Source organism: Typopeltis vanoorti, chromosome 24, assembly GCF_054136105.1.
Source record: "Typopeltis vanoorti isolate ZY-2024b chromosome 24, IOZ_Tvanoo_1.0, whole genome shotgun sequence".
NCBI classification, from domain to species: Eukaryota; Metazoa; Arthropoda; class Arachnida; order Uropygi; family Thelyphonidae; genus Typopeltis; species Typopeltis vanoorti.
Genome location: NC_143572.1, coordinates 35073019 through 35093100, shown reverse-complemented (window position 1 = coordinate 35093100; position 20082 = coordinate 35073019). Strand labels below are relative to the sequence as shown.

The window sequence follows — 20082 nt, the reverse complement described above, 5'->3', positions numbered from 1 at the left end:
AATTAATTTGCTTAAGTCATAGCTACAAAAATCCACTACCATTTGTATGAGTTCAAGTGACTGTATTGTTTAGACAGTGGATATTCTAAAGAAATATGCCTCTGCAACTTGCTGACATCAGCACTGGTTTGTCCACATAGCACATGTTAAAAGTAACTAATTAGAATGTATTAAGTTGGAATGGGTTAGAGTAATGCTGGAACAGAGACAGTGGAGAAATTGTTAAATAAAATACATAACAAGTATGATTTTTCATATAATTTCTTTTTATAGTAATGTTTAAAAATTATAAATAAATAAATCAGCTAAAGCCTTTTATTCCCTCATAGGGAGTAGGCAAGGCCTTTTAAACCCTATCTAGCTTTTGGAGAGAGAGTGGGCAGTTCAATCTCCACCAGAAGCCAATCAGAGATAGCTGGTCCATGACTAACTCATAAGTGGCCACTGATGAAGAGATGGGCAAACAAGTGCTGCCATCTCTTGGTACCTATTATAATCCTAATATATAACCTTAATAGGATATATTACTGTCTGAAATAGTGTGGATTCTACAGCTAATATTCTTGAGTTTATGGGATACCTTAAGTCTACTTTCAGGTGGACTAGCATTAGAGGATGCAAGCACCACTTCCTTCCACTGAGCTGACTGTAAATTAGAAATTCTGAAAGCAAAATTTTGTGAGCATAGTTATTAGACATGTACATTTCCTTTTCGACTGGTGTGCACACACACACACATAGCTTAGAGGGAACACTGATTTCATCAGAGCCAGAGGTCATCACATTCTTTCTCTTATATCTAAATGACTTCTTACAAACCTCAGTGTTTATCCATGGAGATCTGGTGATGACAGTAACTTCATTTGATAAACCTTATAGTACTAAGACAGTGTTCTGAAAATTTCTCCACCACTGAATTTGACCACATTCACAACACCATCTTAACTAATGGCTACAATTCCTCACAAATCCAAAAAATACTGAACCCCATGACTACATTCCCTTTCTACCCCAAAAAACACCACACACCAAATCTATTACCATCCCACATATCTGGGACACATCTATAAAACTAGCAAAAATACTAAAAAATTATACAACTTTGTAACAAAAAAATAGTGGCATTCCTTATCCTCTCATTCTTCCAAAGACCAGCCACATTCCCTAGACCTACCAGGTGTTTACTAATAAGTACTTTGCAGTTGTAAGGCTGTTTGACTATAGTAGCCAACATCAGAATCGCTGATCACAAATTGATCTGATATTGTTAGATTTTCCATTTCAGTCTTCTAATCTCAATTAACTACATTAGTCAATCTTGATCTTTCTCTACTTTTTCCTACCATCAAACACTGATTTTACCCTCTCTCATTCTATGTAGATGCTTACATATTTTCAAATGCTAATGATGCTGAGCACCTTTGTAATATTGTTATTTCTAACATGATTCTGCCAGAAATATTATTTTTTCACTCTCCTAATTTTCCTCAGCACCCTTATATCTGTGGTTTCTAGTCTGCAATCAACTACTTTATTTCCAACCTAACTTCAGAAGGATTTATTCATTTATTCATGATTGCCAGCTTGGTTGGCCAAGTGGTTAGTGTATCCGCTCTCCAGTCAAAAGGCTGCGGGTTCGAATCCCACCGTGAGCATTGATGCTTGTAATTGTCTGTGGAAATACTAGTAATAGTGGTGGGCGGAAGATGGTGTTGATGTAGTTGGTGAACTGAGTGATGGAGACACAGAGTTGTAGAGTAGGTGTTCTCCCTTGATGAGTCTTTAGGCTCCCTGGAGGTGTCACGTAATAATAATAACATATAAGTAGGAAAATGTGCAATCCTTGGGTCATGTGTTTGACCCCAGTGAGGTTTTTGTCCAGAGCCATAAGTAATGTGGTGTATACTGTAGTTTAATATTTATACACACAGACTTTAAAATGCTGATAAATTTATATTCTGTGTTAGCAACCTGTTCTAAGTCCTCTCTCTCTCTCTGGCGAATAATAATAATAATAATGTGAATACAAATAATTCAAGGATAATAAGAAACACAACATATAGTATTCTCAATTATTGTTTATAGCAGGGATGGCCAACTCCACATCCTTTTGGAGCCAAAATAATTCTGGTAAGACTTAAAGAGCCACAACCCTTGACTGATGCAATGGCAAGGGAGTAAGTGAGTGTGAGCAATGAATGCGATGTGGGGATGCAGAAGCTATGCCTGCCTGCCACAACACATTAGTTACACTTCCGGTGCTCATCTACTTTTATCGTTCAACATATTGTTGCGCGAGTCCATTGACAGTCCTTGTTATCATTGAACTCTTTTTCAAGTGCTTAGAAATGTCACATAAAAAACGTAAATGTGAAGAGGAACACAGAAGTTTTAGGCTAGCGTGGGAAGAGGAGTTTCTTTTTGTGAAATGACAAAGTTAATTTTTACTCTTAAATTTATTAAATTTAAATATAGAACTGTTTTAAATGATGAACATTTGAACAAACTTGTATAAACTGTTTTGACTAATTACACACTTAATTTTAAGGAGCTTACTAAGAAAATGGTTACAAGGCCTCTACCAGTAAATAGGTAACTAAAATTATTGTGTTTCGACTTTAAAATTATTCTAATTGTTCAAAGTAAAGTTCATTTAATGTGTTTCGAATTAAATTTTTTTATTGCAGTAATTTTTAGTAACCCTGTTTTAGTAATTCCATTTTAGGAATGGGATTTGTTCTCATAAAATGGAATAGGAATCTCTTAATTATATTTTATATATAATTTTTACCTTTCATATTTTAGGAGTCTTAATTATCAACAGGTTCCTAATGAGAAATGAAGTTTTTAATAAAACTATTTTGAAAGCACATTCATTAGGAATATATTTTCTGCACGATTCATAAATGTGGTTTTATCACATATGCAAATATAATATGACAGCAAATATTAAGCAGATAGACAGTAGTCCTTTGAATGATGCAAGTGGAGTGTACAGCAGTCATGCTTACTTAGACAGAAAAGAGGGAGTAACTGATCTCCACAGTGCAAGTTAAAGCAAGACAGTGTTATACATCAGTGCTTCCTAACTTCGAATCCAATATCCCTTTCATGGAAAACATGAAGGACATTGGGATGAGAAGGTAGTCACTCTCAATTTTACCTATCATAAAACAACCTCACAAAAGAATGCCACCTCCATAACCATAAAAAATTCACAGATCACAAGCCATCTGTTGACTCTCACACGAGTAAACACTACCACAGGGAATTTCCCCACTATAACAGACTACCAGATAATGCCTTGCGGCATCACTGTCGCACTAAATGAAAATCATTATAGCAAACCATCTACTAAAACAAATTATAGCAAGAACAAGTTATATAAGAACTAGACTATCCAGTGACAACAGAATGTGCCAATGTAAAAATGGTGGTTTAAAAAGACTTCACATTATTTTCAAAAACTGTTTCATTAACTTCAGCAAATCTATTTACATTAGCTGGTTCAACTAATGTTTTCTGATTATCAGATTCATGCTGTAAAAATGAATCACATTATAATATGAATTGCTAACTGCAGAAAGGGAACAAATCCATTTTTTCAAAAACAAATGGCTTTATTGAGACCTCTTACTCAAGTGATGTAAACTCAATTGTTTGCAGCATTAAAGCAAATGTTTTTGATGTGTTTTTACAGGAACAGATGGAAAACTAAAATCTCCTAAATGCAGAAACTGGTCATGTCCAGGACTTGACTCCTTTTGGAAGAATACATTCTGACATAATTTCTTTGGCAGACCTGTTCATTCCATGTCAATAAACCATTCCCTATTCTTTGGAGGTAACACTAGTGCTAGTTATGAGTCTTTTGTTGTTGTTTCAAATGAGCTCAGAATTGGATGAAGAATATAATTAGAAATGTAAAACTGCATGGAGGAGATAAAGTGGTGCCTGCTAAACTTTCAGGAATAAGTTTTCTTTCAAATGAAATTGCTTGTCAGTTTTTACCAGTAATTAGAAAATGAAAATACTACAACTATTTTGTCAGATGACCATGGAAGTGGGGCAAGAACCTCATCTTCAAAAGTTAATGGAGATTTACCCTGTCAAAAGGAGTAGAAAGAATCTGTGATGATTCTGGGAAACCTAAAAGGTATTTCATTGAATTATTTTGTTCTACATCAGATCAGTAAGGAACTGGCATGCAAACAAGATGAAGAATATCTTACAGGAAAGGTGTGTTCATAGCAATCTTTACCAAAGGAAGCCTGTGTAGATCAGTGGATGTGGTGTTTGCACACCATTGGGCTTGAATGCACGAAGGAAGACTTTGTTTTGAATCTAGTCGTCGACTAGAGGAAATTTTTCTAAGCCTTTTTTTGACCGGTTCCCAAGTTAGTTGATGTCTGGCACGGGCAAGCGGATTTTTTCTCCCAGAAACTCGGGTTTTTCGTCCCGTAAACTCAAGAAAATCAACCGTAGAACCCACATTATTTCAGACATTAAATATATTGTGTTAGGGACCATGAGATGGCGGCACTTGTTGAGCCATCTCTCTTCACTGTGTGCCGCGTAATTAGTGATAGCCTTGGGCCAGCTATCTCTGATTGGCTGCCAGTGGAGATTAAACTGCCCACTCAGCCTCCAAAAGTTAGATAGGGCTAAATGGCTTCGCCTACTCCCAACACTGGAATAAAAAGGTGTTAGCTGATTTTTTTTTTTTTTTAAATATAATTAGAAATGTGAAACTGCATGGAGGAGCGCACATTAATTATGCTGGAAAAGTGGTGCCTGCTAAACTTTCAGGAATAAGTTGTTTCTTTCTTGTTGGTTTCTTTTGACTTTATTAATTTTTTTCTCCCTACACTATAACTAATTTATCTATTTTGTTTTAAATACAAAGGAAATTGCTTGTCAGTTTTTATCAGTAATTAGAAAATGAAAATACTACAACTATTTTGTAAGATGACTATGAAAATGGAGCAAGAACTTCATCTTCGAAAGTTAATGGAGATTTACCTTGTCAAAAGGAGTAGAAAGAATCTGTGATGATTGGAAACCTAAAAAGTATTTCACTGAATTATTTTGTTCTACATCAGATCAGAAAGGAACTAGCATGTAAACAAGGATTATTATTAGTTATTATGAAGTGATGAAGAAATTATGTGTGTGACTTCTTGCACTTTTATGTAATGATAAGGGCCCTTATATGGTAATGTGAAATGATAAGAAATATATGAGAAATGATAAACGATATAGTGATTTGGAAATCAGAAAACAGCAGCCAAAGTTGCAGTATGTCTGTATTTAGATAAAGTTAATAAATACAAACAACTTTCTCTTTCATGCAGAATTATAAAGATATAACAACATGAATTTACTGTAGTAAAAATGGTGGTAGTGCAATATCTGGTGACATCATGAGTAACGTATGTACTCACATCGAGCCATATCCAACAAAAGGATTCATATTATATAGGCAAAGACATTCATTTAGATGCAAAAACTAATGATCAAAACAATGATATCTCGTTGGCAGACCTGTTCATTCTCTCCTCAGTTCTTTGGAGGTAACACTAATTATTATTATTTGACACCTCCAGGGCGTCCAAGGACTCATCGAGGGAGGGCACCTGCTCTACAACTCTGTCTCTACCACTCAATCTACCAACTGACTGCAACTACACCAACGCCATCTACTGCCGACCACCAACACCATTACTATTTCCACAGACAATTACAAACATTCATGCCCACAGCAGGATTCGAACCTGCAGCCCTTTGGCTGGAGAGCGGATACGCTAACCACTCAGCCAACCAGGCTGGCATTCCAGGTCTTTATTTTTGTTTGTTTAGAAGCTCAGAATCAGAGCAAGAACATCTTAGGACAGAGATGGGGAACTTGCAGCCTTTTTGAGTATTTGTGACCTTTTTGCATACTTTTTCAATTACGTATCTTCATCTTTCACAATTATGCATTCTCAAATGGTGTGTATTTTAATTATATTTAACAATGTATCATTTTTAAAGTACAATGTTAAAAATCAACCATTATTATCAATCTATCCATTATTCTATTGTTGCCATTTCATCCTTATCCACTGTTTTCAACAGTTAGCACACTATCATATGTTAATTTGCACTAGAGGATACTACGACCACTTGGCACAAAGTCAGCTTGATTTGAGAAATTTTTTTTATTTTTAGTTTTGAATGTGCATGTATATTGCAGTGCTGTGATATGTATTGTTGTTATAAACATTGTTATTCCTATTACATATTTCAACCTTGTTTTGTCTTTGTGTTCTTCCCTTATAATGGTCGACTGCCTTAACTAACACCTGCCGCCATTTTTTTATTTCATAGTCTAACAAATTTATTTGTTTTCGACTGCATCAGTTCAACTATGTATTAAGTGCAGGATTATAAAATTTTAAACTAAAGACAAAACAGATATTGTTAGCATTCCTTGCTTATGTTAATCTTTACCTTTGATTAGTCGCGGCTTGATTATTGATCACCTAAACTTTTATCTTATGCAGGTTTGAAATTTTCAGGATAGTGTGCATTGACAGAATCAGCCCAAATGTATTGTTCACAAACCATTTAATTAATTCATAAAGGAATATTTACAGTTTGATTCACATTAACACACATATATAAATACACAACTGCATTACAAATCTTTTGCTATTTTCAATTCTTCCTGCTTCAAACTTAGTTCTAATTTACTTCCTTAAACCTAAATCACAATCTAGAATATCCTGCAAGTAATATATACACAAAAACTGACAATAATGCATAACTTCAGTAAGCTTATTTCAATATCAATTTACATTATCTTATTGTACCTATAAACAGACACTCTTGATGTACAATCTTGTTTGGAATTATCATATACATAAGTACTTACAATTCTTGCTCAGCACTGTCTCTTACATGAATTTTTTGTTCCCACAAAGGTGCTCCTTTTTGTCCTTCTTTCCTTCTGCTGGCTCATTCTTGATTTCCTGCCAAATTTCTTCTTTGTCTGAGTCATCGATTATTCCATGCCCTTTAGAACCCTTAACATGGTGGCAATGTGCAGCTCTTTTCTTCTGATCTCCAACACTGGGCCTCACGTGGCAGCAGACCCAGGTAGAAGACTCAGAAACCTACAACAGATCTCACGTGAAAGGGATTCATTTCGACATCTTCTATACCACAAGATGTCGAAAAGACCAAGTCGTTTTCGACATCTTACCTTATACAGGCACAGACTTCCATTGTATGCATCGCTTGAACATCCATATATGGTAATGTGAAATGATAAGAAATATATGAGAAATGATAAACCATATAGTGATTGGGAAATCAGAAAACAGCATTGTCAAAGTTGCAGTATGTCTGTATTTAGATAAAGTTAATAAATACAAACAACTTTCTCTTTCATGTAGAATTATAAAAATATAACAACATGAATTTACTGTCAACATTATTGAACAGCTTAAAAAAATTTGCCAAAATGAAGATACTTATTTTTCGATTACCCTAGATGAGCCACTGATATTACTGACTCAGAACAAATTTTATTCTGTATTTGTATAACTGCAGATTTTTAATGTTATGAGTAGCTCCTCATAACATTAAAATCTGCAGATTTTTAATGTTATGAGGAGCTACTACTGTCCAACAACAGATGCAAGAACCTTGGCTGGCAATGTGCCAAGTAGTCAATTCATCTTGAAGGAGAGAAAGGAATAAGGGGATGTACGAATTGACCGCCAACACCCGGCATCACGTGTTTTATACATAAAATTTTCCAACTGTTGTACAAGCAAAATAGTCATCATTATCAAATTCCTGATATGTAATCTCAAGGGGGTGTACAGGATATGATAGTACTAAATGAAAAACTTACACCATTACCAACTTCCTCCAAATCAAATCTGTTATCTGTCAAGACTCCAACATTGTCAAATCTTATAATTCAATCTTCTAAGGCACTTTTTTACCATATCAATCCTCCTATATGTTGGTCTTCCTCTAGGTCTTTTTCCTGCTAACCGCAGAGAACACTTCTTTTGCTAATCTTTCCTCTAACATTCTCTTGTAGTGACCATACCACCTCAGATTAGCTCTGCTAACACATTCCTGGATGCTAACAATATGAAGTTCTTTCCCAATAACAACAAGAATTGCCACTGATGTCATCTGTTCACCCCTCATATCTGTGGTCTTTGGTCAAGTGTTTTATTTCTAACCCAGCTCTCAGATTCATAAGTTAAAATTGGTTTGGACACTATCTTGTATGCAACTAATTTAGTATTTTGACTAATTCCTCTCTTATTCCATATGAATTTATTCACTTGACTTCCTACCATACCAGCTTTATTGATTCTGTTGTCTATTTCCATATTTAATTTACCATTTTCACTAAAAATCGTGCCTAAGTAGCTGAAATGTTTTACTTGTTCTATAGGTTCTCCGTTCAAAATGCAGTTAATATTTTCAATGCTTCTGCCTATTTTCATTGCTTTGTCTTAATATTACTGACCTTCATACCAAATCTATTACAAGAGTTATTCAATTTAGTCAGGGAATCTCGAAGACTTGTAGCAGATTTATTTAGAAGTATATCATCTGCATAGAGTAAAGAGCTGAGATTAACATCTCCTTTTATATCAAGTTTAACACCACTTTCCTTTATAATGTGATCCATTCAGATAATAAATGACAGAGTGGATAATGTACATCCTTGTCTGATGGCAGATTTAACATAAAACCATCTTCCTGTACTTCCTTCAATTCTAACTGCTGAATTACAACTCAAATAGAGACTACATATTGCTTGATATAATGCTCCGTTGACATCTGTAGAACTTTGACCAGCTTCTCTCTTGACACCCTGTCATACACCTTTTTCAGATCTAGAAAACTTAAATAGAGATCTTCGTTATATTCCCATGATTTCTCAACTATCTGTCGTAACGTGAAAATTTGATCCTGACAGCCTCTATTTGGCCTGAATCAAGCTTGTTCTTCACCAAGCTTCGCTTCCACAATCCTTCTCAACCATTTCTCAAGTATACTTGAATAAATCTTACCAGGAACACTCAGTAGAGAAATCCCTCTGTAATTCTCACATTCAGTTTTATTCCCCTTTTTATATATGGGTACTATGAGAAATCTACTCCAATCATCTGGAATTTGTTCCTCTCTCTCCAGGCATTCTGGTCAAATATCATCTACTCCTGCTGCTTTTCCTCACTTCAGGCTTTTTCTACTTCATATGTAACGATATGTATTCCTGACTGAATGTCTGTTGAGTGTTTTTTACAACTATGCTGTCATCACTGCTTGTTTCATTCAGCAATTTTTCGAAGTAATTACTCCATACATCAAGGATATCTTTTTCACTAGGTTGGTGAGGTTGATCACTATCAATCTCACCACCACCACCAGTTTTCATGTCGCCTTTATCATCTCTAATTCCTTTTACAGCACTCTTTCCTCCCCTTCCGAGCTTTTTCAACAGCCTGCAGAATATTTTGCCCCTTCTTGATATTTATTTTCTGTTCTTACCAAAGTTTTCCCATGATATTTTGTTTAGCTAGTTTAACACACAGTGTTTAGCTTTATTACATTTGTCTCTGTATTCTCTAAGAGCACAAGCTGACTTATTTGCCAGGAACATTTGATATGCTTTCTTCTTTTCCTTCACTGCCTCTTTAACTTCCTGTGTCCACCACTGGTTTCTGATTTTTCTATCCTTGCTGATAACCTCACCACATGCCTCTCTGGCTGAATCAATCAGGGTTTTCATCAAAGTTTGCCACTGAATATCCAAGGTTTGGTTTTTGTTTTCAAACTCTTTCATTTTTTCTTGAATAATTCTCCATGTAAATTTGTGCACACTTTTATGTTGGAACATCATCATCATCATCATCAAATTCCTGCCATGTACCCACAAGGGGTGTACAGGATATGATAGTACTACATGAAAAAATTATATCATTACTAACTTCCTATCTACAATTTTCCTCCAAATCAGTCTGTTACTTGTCAAGACTCCAACATTATCAGATCTTATATTTCTATCATCTAAGGCACATTGTACCGTATCAATCCACCTATATCTCGGTCTTCCTCTGAGTCGTTTTGCTGCCAACATGGCAGAGAACATTTGTTTTGCTAATCTTATCTAGCCCATTCTGTTTAAGTGACCATACCACCTGAGATTAGCTCTGCTAACCCATTCCTGGATGCTGACAATGTCAAGTTCTTTCCTAATATCCTCGTTTTTAATATGATATTACCATTGATGCCATCTGTTCACGCATATAATCTTTCTCAGAACTCTCATATCTGAGGTCTCGAGTCTTTGGTCAAGTGTTTTACTTCTGACCCAGCTCTCAGATCCATAAGTTAAAACTGGTTTGAACACTGTCTTGTATACAGCTAATTTAGTGTTCCGACTAATTTCTCTCTTATTCCATATGAATTTATTCAATTGACTTCCCACCATACCAACTTTGCTGATTCTGTTGTCTATTTCTTTATTTAATTTACCATCTTCAGTAAAAATTGTCACTAAGTAGCTGAAATGTTTTACTTGTTCCACAGGTTCTCCATTCACAACACAGTTGACATTTTCAATGATTCTGCCTATTTTCATTGTCTTTGTCTTTTTATTGCTGACCTTCATGCCATATCTATTACAACAGTTATTCAATTTAGTCAGAGAATCTTGCAGACTTGTAGCGGATTTATTTAGAAGTATAACATCATCCGAATAAAGCAAAGAGCTGATATTAACATCTCCAATTTTGATATCATGTTTAATACCACTTTCCTTCATAATGTGATCCATATAGATAATGAATAACAGAGTGGATAATGTACATCCTTGTCTCACACCAGATTTAACATTAAACCATCTTCCTTCAATTCTAACTGCTGACTTACAACTCAAATAAAGACTAAGTATTGCTTGATATAATGCCCCATTGACACCATATAACTGCAGTGTATTGAACAGCTTCTCTCTTGGCACCTTATCATATGCCTTTTCCAAATCGACAAAACTTAAATACAGATCTTTGTAATATTCCCATGCTTTCTCAACTATTTGTCGTAAAGTGAAGATCTGATCCTGACAGCCTCTGTTTGGCCTGAATCCAGCTTGTTCTTCACCAAGCTTTTCTTCCACAATTCTTCTCAACCGTTTCTCAAGTATACTTGCATAGATCCTGCCAGGAACACTCAGTAGGGAAATACCTCTGTAATTCTCACATTCAGTTCAATTTCCCTTTTTTATATATGGGTACTATGAGAGCTCTACTCCAATCATCAGGAATTCGTCCATCTGTCCAGGCTTTCTGAACTATGCAGTGCAGCCACTGTAAGACTCTTATACCACCATACTTCAGAATTTCTGGTCGAATATCATCTACTCCAGCTGCCTTTCCACATTTCAAGCCTTTGATGGCTTTTTCTACTTCAAGTATGGATATGTATTCCTGCCTGCATGCCTGGTCAGTGTTTTTTACCACTGTGCTGTCATCACTGCTTGTTTCATTTAGCAGTTTTTCAAAGTAATTACTCCATACTTCAAGGATATCTTTTTCTCCAGTTTTCATGTCACCTTTATCATCTCTAACTCTTTCCTCCATTCCTAAGCTTCTTCAACAACCTCCAGAATATTTTGCCACCTTCTTGATATTTATTTTCTATGTTCTTGCCAAAGTCCTCCCATGACTTCTGTTCAGCTAGTTTTACACAGTGTTTAGCATTCTTGCATTTGTCTCTATATTCTCTAAGAGCACAAGCTGATTTATTCTACAGGAACTTTTGATATGCTTTCTTCTTTTCCTTCACTGCCTCTTTAACTTCCTGTGTCCACCAGGGAGTTCTGATTTTTTTATCCTTGCAGACAACCTCACCACATGCCTCTCTGGCAGAATCAATCAATGTTTTCTTCAGAGTTTGCCACTGAATCTCCAAGGTTTGATTCCTGTTCTCAAACTCTCATTTTTTCTTCAATAATCTTTGTGTATTTTAGTCTACAGTTCACATCTGAGAGCTGCTCAACTTTTATTCGCTTTAAAACTTTCTTACATGTTATTCTTTTCAATATGAAATTCAATTTTATCCTGCTCAAGACTAAATAGTGATCACTTCAAATTTCAAATCCTCTGTACACTCTGGTGTCCTGCACCAGGGAGAAAACATCACTATCAACAATAACATAGTCAATGAGACTTTTCTTATTCCTAGCCTCTTCTCTCCATGTGAATTTGTGCACATTTTTATGTTGGAACATGGTGTTAGTAATAACCAGTCCATGTCCTGAGCAGAAATCCAACAGATATTTGCCATTATTATTAGCTTTGCTCTTTTCTCCAAATTTTCCTAAAATATTTTTGTATGTCTCACAATCATTTCCTACTCTGCTATTTAGATCCCCAACAAGGACCAACTTTTCATTTTTCATTTTTTCAGTTGCTTTTTCTAAACCCTCAAAATATCCCTCCACTTCTACCTTAGTAGAACCTTCTGTGGGACCATAGGCACAAATAAGTCTCATTGTCCAGTTCCCCATTCTCATATTTGTCCACATTACTCTACTTGAGACTGACTGCCATTCAAGAAGATTAGCCTTGTATTTTGTGTTGAATACTATGGCTACTCCTTCTTTTCCTTGATTGTCATTGCCTGAATATAACATTTTGTATTTATTGCTCAGAAAGATCTCACCAGTTTTTGTCTTTTTTGTTTCAGTCACCCCTATTATGTCGATATGGTACTTATCTAATTCCTCAGCTAGCTCCATTTCTTTGCCATTCAGGCTTCTTACATCGATAGTACCGATCTTTAACTCTGGTGAATGTTGAGTTGGGGTTTGTTTTCAGATTTGTTCCAGTAGCTGACTTTTCGCTGTTCGCCCTGGTTCCATGGCGAAAACAACGGGGCCTTGTTTAACTGGGTGACGCCCCAGCCGACATGAAATTTTGTCATGTTGTACCATCATTTTTTATTTTGGTTTAACCAATAAGAATACAATTTGGTTGGCTAAGTCCCAAATTGCTATCCCATCCTCGTTCATTCAGTATCCAAGTAGATACCCAATAGGGTGCATCACAAGAAGGTGAGGATTGGACATTAGGTCAGAAGCCCTGGTCGGTTCTCCGCATTCCTTTAAAGGCTATGTGGAGGTCTCCCCTCAGTTATACAGCTTTGACCCTTAAGCACCCCCAGTCCATGTCTTGAGCAGAAATCCAACAGGTATTTGCCATTATTATTAGCTTTGCTCTTTTCTCCAAATTTTCCCAAAATATTTTTGTATGTCTGAAAATCATTTCCTACTCTGCTATTTAGATCCTCAACAAGGACCAACTTTTCCTTTTTCATTGTGTCAGTTGCATTTTCTAAAGCCTCAAAAAATTCCTCCACTTCTTTTCATAAAAGAAAAGCTAATTTTCTGATGTATAACAATAAACACCCATCCCTCAAAATACATTGATTACCCTATTATCAGAATGGATTCGTCGTCTTCTGCCATGCGAAGAAGTGTCGAGGGGGTCTCGCATCTGTGGTTGCAAAGTACCTTTGGCTACTCTCATGAGGAGAACGTGTAATCGAAGTGGTGTGTAAAGAAGGCTCCTGTTTTAGATAAGTTTTTTGATATTAACTGTAAATTAGTGTGTGTTTATGAATAAGAGTTGCTGTACAAGTTGTGCACTTACAATGTTTTTAGTCTGTGGGCTTGTTTAAGGATTTGGTAAAATTACAGCTTAGTAACTGGCAAAGGAAAGATGGCAGTGACTTTGTCCATACAGGAATTTAATTTTGATTTTAGTCATTTCATGAAATGTGAGGTGTGCTACATGTACTCATTCGATTATATAGATAAATTATAGATATTTAAGGTGGATGGAAGGAGGGTGTATGAAGTGTGAGCTGAATGAGGACTTGATGAGTACTAATGTGTTGATAACTGGAAGTGTTAGTAGTGAGAAAGCCATGAGGAATGTTTGCTTGTTTTGAAACGGTTTGAAAAAGAAAATGATCTGATAAACTTAAAAATTGATAGCAAGAAGGACGAAAGCGATATAAATGTAGCAGAAGTTAAAAAACAAAGTACATTAATGGTAAGGTGCTCAGTGGCAGTGACTGTGAACAAGTATGTATGACTGGCAAAAAAATTGAGAGAGTGAATGAGAGCAAAAATGTGATGCAAGATTTGAAAGTTGAGTTGTTATAGACCTGGTAATGTGGATGGTAGTAACCATGAAATGTATAATCAAATTAGCCAAGAAAATAAGAAAGGGTGATCATTATAGCTGATTTTAATTATGGCAATACAGACTGGGATGATGAGATAGCAACTGGAAGTAAAGAAAATGAGTTTCTTGAGCTTTTGAGGGACAACTACCTCAGACAGTATGTAACCGAGGGCACACGACGATGGAGGGTCTTGGATTTGATCATCTCATCAGAGAATGTAATTATAAATGTGGTGTCAAATCACCCTCCAGTTGGTACAAGTGACCATGAAGTGATTACCTGGGTGGTTGCCAACAATGTGAAGACAGGATATATGTGGAACTACAAGGGAGGGGGGGTGATTATGAGGAGCACAGGAGACAGCTTGCGAGTGTAGCATGGAATGAGGAGTTAGCTGGAAAGGAGATCAATGCGGCTTGGAGAATATTCAAGAACTGTCTAGTAGAATCAATGTCTAAATGTATTCCAAGGGTCAGAAAAGGTAGGTGTGAAATGATGAACGAAGAGATTAAACATGCGATACAGAGTAAAAAGGCATTATGGAGGCAGCATAAGAGGAATGGTAATAATCAATTTCATGAGGATTACAAAGACCAGGCAAGGAGGGTGACTTGGTTCGTAAGGGTAGCAAAAGTGAAGTATGAGCAGCAGTTAGCTAATGAAGCCAAAAAAAAAAATCCTAGGTAGTTCTTTCGATATGTAGCCAGCAAAAAAAAAAAAAAATAATGATTACGGAAGGATGACACTGACTGGAGAAAATTATTATTATTATTATTACATGCCACCCCCAGGGAGTCCAAAGACTCATCGAGGGAGGGCACCTACTCTACAGCTTTCTGTCTCCACTAACTACAATGAACCACCATCGCCACCTACCGCCAAACACCACTACTAGTATTTTTACAGACAATCACAAACATCCATGCCCCGGCAGGATTCGAACCCGCAGCCTCTTCCACTTGGCCAGCCTGGCTGGCCGAGTGAGTATAATGGTATAAGAACAAATGCTGCAGAAGATATAGTGGACACACTTAATGAGCAGTTCATAAAGGTCTTTCATTTTTGTGAATGTGACATCATGGGGAGTTTTGTTAGATCGTGAATGAAGAACTTTTGCTCATTCAGGATTTAACAAGTTTAATATAACAGCTGAAAGAGAAACTTGTACTCCAGCAGAAGATAAAGAAATTATTTAATGTATGCAAGAATAAACGTACCGCTTTATGTAGATTTATAAGATTCAATGTTGTCTATTCAAAAATCATGTAAAGGAATTGAGTGTTAATTATAGTTATATTAAGGCATTCTGTATACAGTGAATGGCTAAGTAAGGTTGTAAACAATAGTCCAAAGATCGCATGTGAGCCGTCCTCCTTGAGCATAAGGCAACTCTAGCTCGCTTTCCTGGAAAAGAGCGCTTGAAGAGGAGGAGCATAACGGATCAGCAAAGGGGGCACTGAGGACAAGTGCCGTGTGAAAAAGGAACGTTTGTTCAAGGAAAGCGTGGAGGCCTTGCTCCATCATCCCAACCTAAATCGTAATGACTGTATATCTATATCAAAAATCTGGGAAAGTCTAATCAAGATTACTCATTAATTTTTTTTTTTTTTCAATCATGTCTCTACTTCAAAATATTCCGTTTCATACTTAGTGATATAACATCATGCGGTGTGTTCTATTTTTAACAATCTATTGTTAGTATTCTAGCTTGTATTTTTTTTAAAAACTGTTCTTGTAATACCACTGAGGATGGTCTGCTATTTCCAGACCGAAATATTTGGTTAATTAAATATCTTTCTTGTGTTTACGTGCATATATATCATTCAGTCTACTTACTTATTACAATAAAGTGGCAGCTTCACTGGACAGGGGAGATGCGATATGGTATACTTAGATTTTGCAAAGGCTTTTGATCGATTACTGCATGATAACTTGATAGTCAAACTAGAGTGGATGCCTTGGATATTAGATTAATGCATTGGATCGGAGACTGGCTATCTGATAGGTATCAGCAAGCTGTGTATGGGGGAGCAATATCCAAGAAGAGGAAAGTCACTAGTGGTGCACCTCAGGGATCTGTTTTAAGACCATTGCTGTTTAGTCTGTATGTTAATGATATTGGCAAAGATTTGGATGGAGATATTCAGTTGTTTGTAGATGATGCAAAGTTGGGATGAAATATGAAGTGTAGAGAAGATGTTGTGGCCTTACAAGAAGACCTGAATAGATTGAGTGAATGGGCATGTCAGTTCAATGTTGCGAAATGTAAGGTTTTAAAATTTGGGAAACAAAGATGCGATGTAGAATTTATGCTTGGTGGGGGATCTAAAATTTAGAGGACACACTGGTTAAGGTGCTAATTAGGCTGCCCATGGACTACTGTGCACAGATTTGGTCACCTGGTTTTCAAAAGAACAAAGAAATGTCGGAAAAGGTCCAGAGGCGACTGACTAAGGTAGTGTCTGATCTCTGGAATGTCAAATATGAGAAAAGATTGAGAAGATGCAACTTATAGAGTACAGTGGATAGGAGGAAGAGGGGTGATATGCTAGAGACCTACAAGTTAGTAAGGGATTGTTACAGGATCAATGCTGAAGAGATTTTACAGAAAACAGTGGGGTGATCAGAGGAGACCAGAGATCATCCCTGGAAGCTGTATAAGGAGGGTGTGAAAAGAGGTTTTTTGCATGCAGAGTTTTGAATGATTGGAATATCTTGTCTGAGAGTGTGGCATCTGTAGAGAATTTGAGTGTGTTCAAGGCATGGTATGATGAGCTGTGTGTGTATGACAAAAGGACCTGCTAGATGAGTCTGGCTCCATTGGTGTCTTAGGGTAATAATAATAATAAATCTGTTTCTTATATTAAAAAACAACAACAAAAAAAAAACATGTCAACTGGTTTCACCATTCAAATCTAAGTTTACTCAACATGCATCACCATCAAGTACTCTGAATCAGTGAGTACCGATACTCTCCATGAGTTTTTCAAAATTGCCAGATGGCTGCAAATCAAATATTATGAAATTTTTAAAATGTCCCCTTGGGGAGTAGCACCTCCAAGGAGAACTTGCATTGTATAAAGCTGAATTTTTCTTTATTTGCCTCAGTTACAAAAATAGTTGTTTTTTACAATTATTATCTAACATTATTAAACTGAATATTTGTATATATCAACTAGACAAATATTTTGATTTCAGATAAATCATGAAATTTAGAATAAATCAATGTTTGTTGCACTCAAACTAGACTCATTTATATCATAAATAAAATTCACACTTGCCATTAAAAGAAATTTCAAATGCTCCTGTAGATACCAACTGTCCTTCGATAGTGTTACTAAGAAAAAAGATCATCAAGCAAGCATACATCTAAAAAAAAAAAGATTCCATTAAAACAAATTGGGAAGTGAAAGTCTAAAACATTTAAAAATTTACTGGTAGTTTGGCATTTTTTTCAGTATTTCAATAAATGAAAAACATTTTAAATGGATGTTGTAATAATTTTATTAACTAGAAAGACCATTCTAAGTTTGATTCTAGTCGATTTGAAGAACTTTTTAAAATCCTTCTGGCTCCTGATTCAGTCAATCTCTTGCATGCACAAGTAGGTTTCCCCCCCCCCCCTCCTGATTTTGACAATGTACATTAAAAGACAAAAAATTATAACTGTGATTGTGTATTCTGAGTGTTGAGAATAGCAATATCAATCTTTATTTCAATATTTCATCAAAGGAGGTATTAAAATGATTTTTTATAGCTACTGATAAACATTCACTATGGTATTATTTTACACAGTGGTAGTGAACGTATTCCACTGATCACAAAAAAATTGAAATACTCTAAAAACATGTAAAGGATGAATTTGATAATATCAGATTCCAAAACTTGTTATAGTTTGCAAGCTCTGTGGGAGAGTTTCTCAATGTTTAAAAAATTCACCCATGGTATACCAGAGTGGTTTATTAACTTTTTATTTAAAGTTAATAGCACAGATTCAAATCTGGGACATAGTTAAAAAAATATGTCAACTTAAGAATTAAACAGATTGAGTGAGAAAGAAAGTAAATTTAAAAACCTTTAATTTAACCTTTCATGAGCAGGAACAATAAACAAAAAAATATTAGTATAAAGTAGGTACTACATGAGTATAAACAATGCGTTTGTAATTCTTTTAAGGTTACACGGTGGTCAGCATTCATAGTGAAGAATTTATGGAGATACAACACACGTGTTAGAATAATTACTTTAGTTAACATTAAGCAAGTAACAATCTATGTTTCGATCTCCGTATTGAGGTTGTCATCATTAGGAAAACATACATATGTACAATATACAAACTACATGCTGCTGCACTATACAAAAGTATAATGAATCTAAATGTTTGTTAATCATTTATACCAGCCTGACATCTGGTGGGAAAAAAAAAACAACAGAACTACATTAAACAATTTCTACAGTCCTTCTTATTGAGATTTCCTTCTGTCTGGGGTTGTTCTGGTTGCTATATGGGTCCTCCACATTCTTGGAATAATTAATCCATCATTTTTGTTCAGATTTGGATGACGTTTTAGCATTTCACAAGCTTCTTTGAATTTTATTTCAAACCAGGTGTTGGTGCGGTGTAGGGACTTAGTTCTTTTCCAGTGAATTCTGTGGCATGTTTGGAGTGCATGGTCTGATAGGCCTGTTTTACCATAGTGGAAGTACTTACTTGCTTAATGTGAAGTAAAGTAATTATTCTAACACGTGTTGTCTCCATAAATTCTTCACTGTGAGTGTGTTTGTAAAATGTTTATTTCATAAGCCCTATCAAATCTGCATTATTAATTATTATTTAAGAGAGAGATCTCCAGGGAGTCAGGAACTCATCAAAGGATATACTATTCACACCAGCTGTCATACCTGTTCCTGAATTTATTCAGACTACTTGCACACATCATCCAATGGCAATCCATTCCAATCACACTCCACTTTATAAGCAAAAAATCTAGCCTTCACTTCCTTCTTGACAGCATTCACCCTCATTCTCCTCAATTCCACTCCACCATACATTACCCTCTGGTGTCAATCCATCAGCCATCCCCTCCCATGCATGTTACTTACTTCATATCCATTCCCATTTGCTTCAACTTTTGTAATAGTTTTCTGTGCATTTTTTGTCAAATGCCTTAGCAAAGCCCAGCAGTAAATACACACACAAGTTAAAATTTCACAATTTAATTAAATACCGTACATCTTTACATCTTATTCTTTGACTACTTTCTTTAACTCTTAGTAGGTGCAAAATTCTAATACTGTACTGGCCTAAGCATATTTCCATGGTTCACAATTAGCTTAGTATAATTATATACTCGAACACTGCATAATGAGAAGGCTTTTTAATACCGTTATTTAAAAAATACAATAATCTTGCAAAGACAACTGAAAGATCAAATCATGTAATTGACTGCATCATGAAATGCAGCTCCACAGAGTGTGCTACCTATTTTCTTGTTTTGTTGAAATTTTTATTTGTCCCTACTGAATCATTGTTTATGGATAGTTTATATAAATTCACTGTTCATTATGAACAATAAATGAAACAAAAAACACAAACTACACTTGTAAGTTCTGTGAAAAAGCTCAAAAAATAAAAAAAGAGTTCAGTTGTGTCATCAAGTAAAAACAATCGGGTGAGACATGCTTTCCAAGACAAATGGCTCAAGGAGCTCAGCTGGCTGAGATATGAAAATACATGTTGCATTTTGTAATATATGTAAAAAATATCCTAGGACTGCTAACAGTAATTCTAGATTACAAAGTTTTTGGAGG

At 35.6% G+C, this 20082-nt stretch overlaps 1 protein-coding gene across 1 annotated transcript in view; it reads right to left on the bottom strand.

Annotated features, from left to right (window-relative positions):
- Nucleotides 1-20082, bottom strand: part of SelT (selenoprotein T) — a 56135-nt gene that overhangs the window by 13570 nt on the left and 22483 nt on the right. The window contains exon 3 of the mRNA XM_090413781.1: nucleotides 17553-17640. Within this exon, the coding sequence (XP_090269907.1) occupies nucleotides 17553-17640 (88 nt within the window). The remainder of the gene's footprint in view (nucleotides 1-17552; nucleotides 17641-20082) is intronic.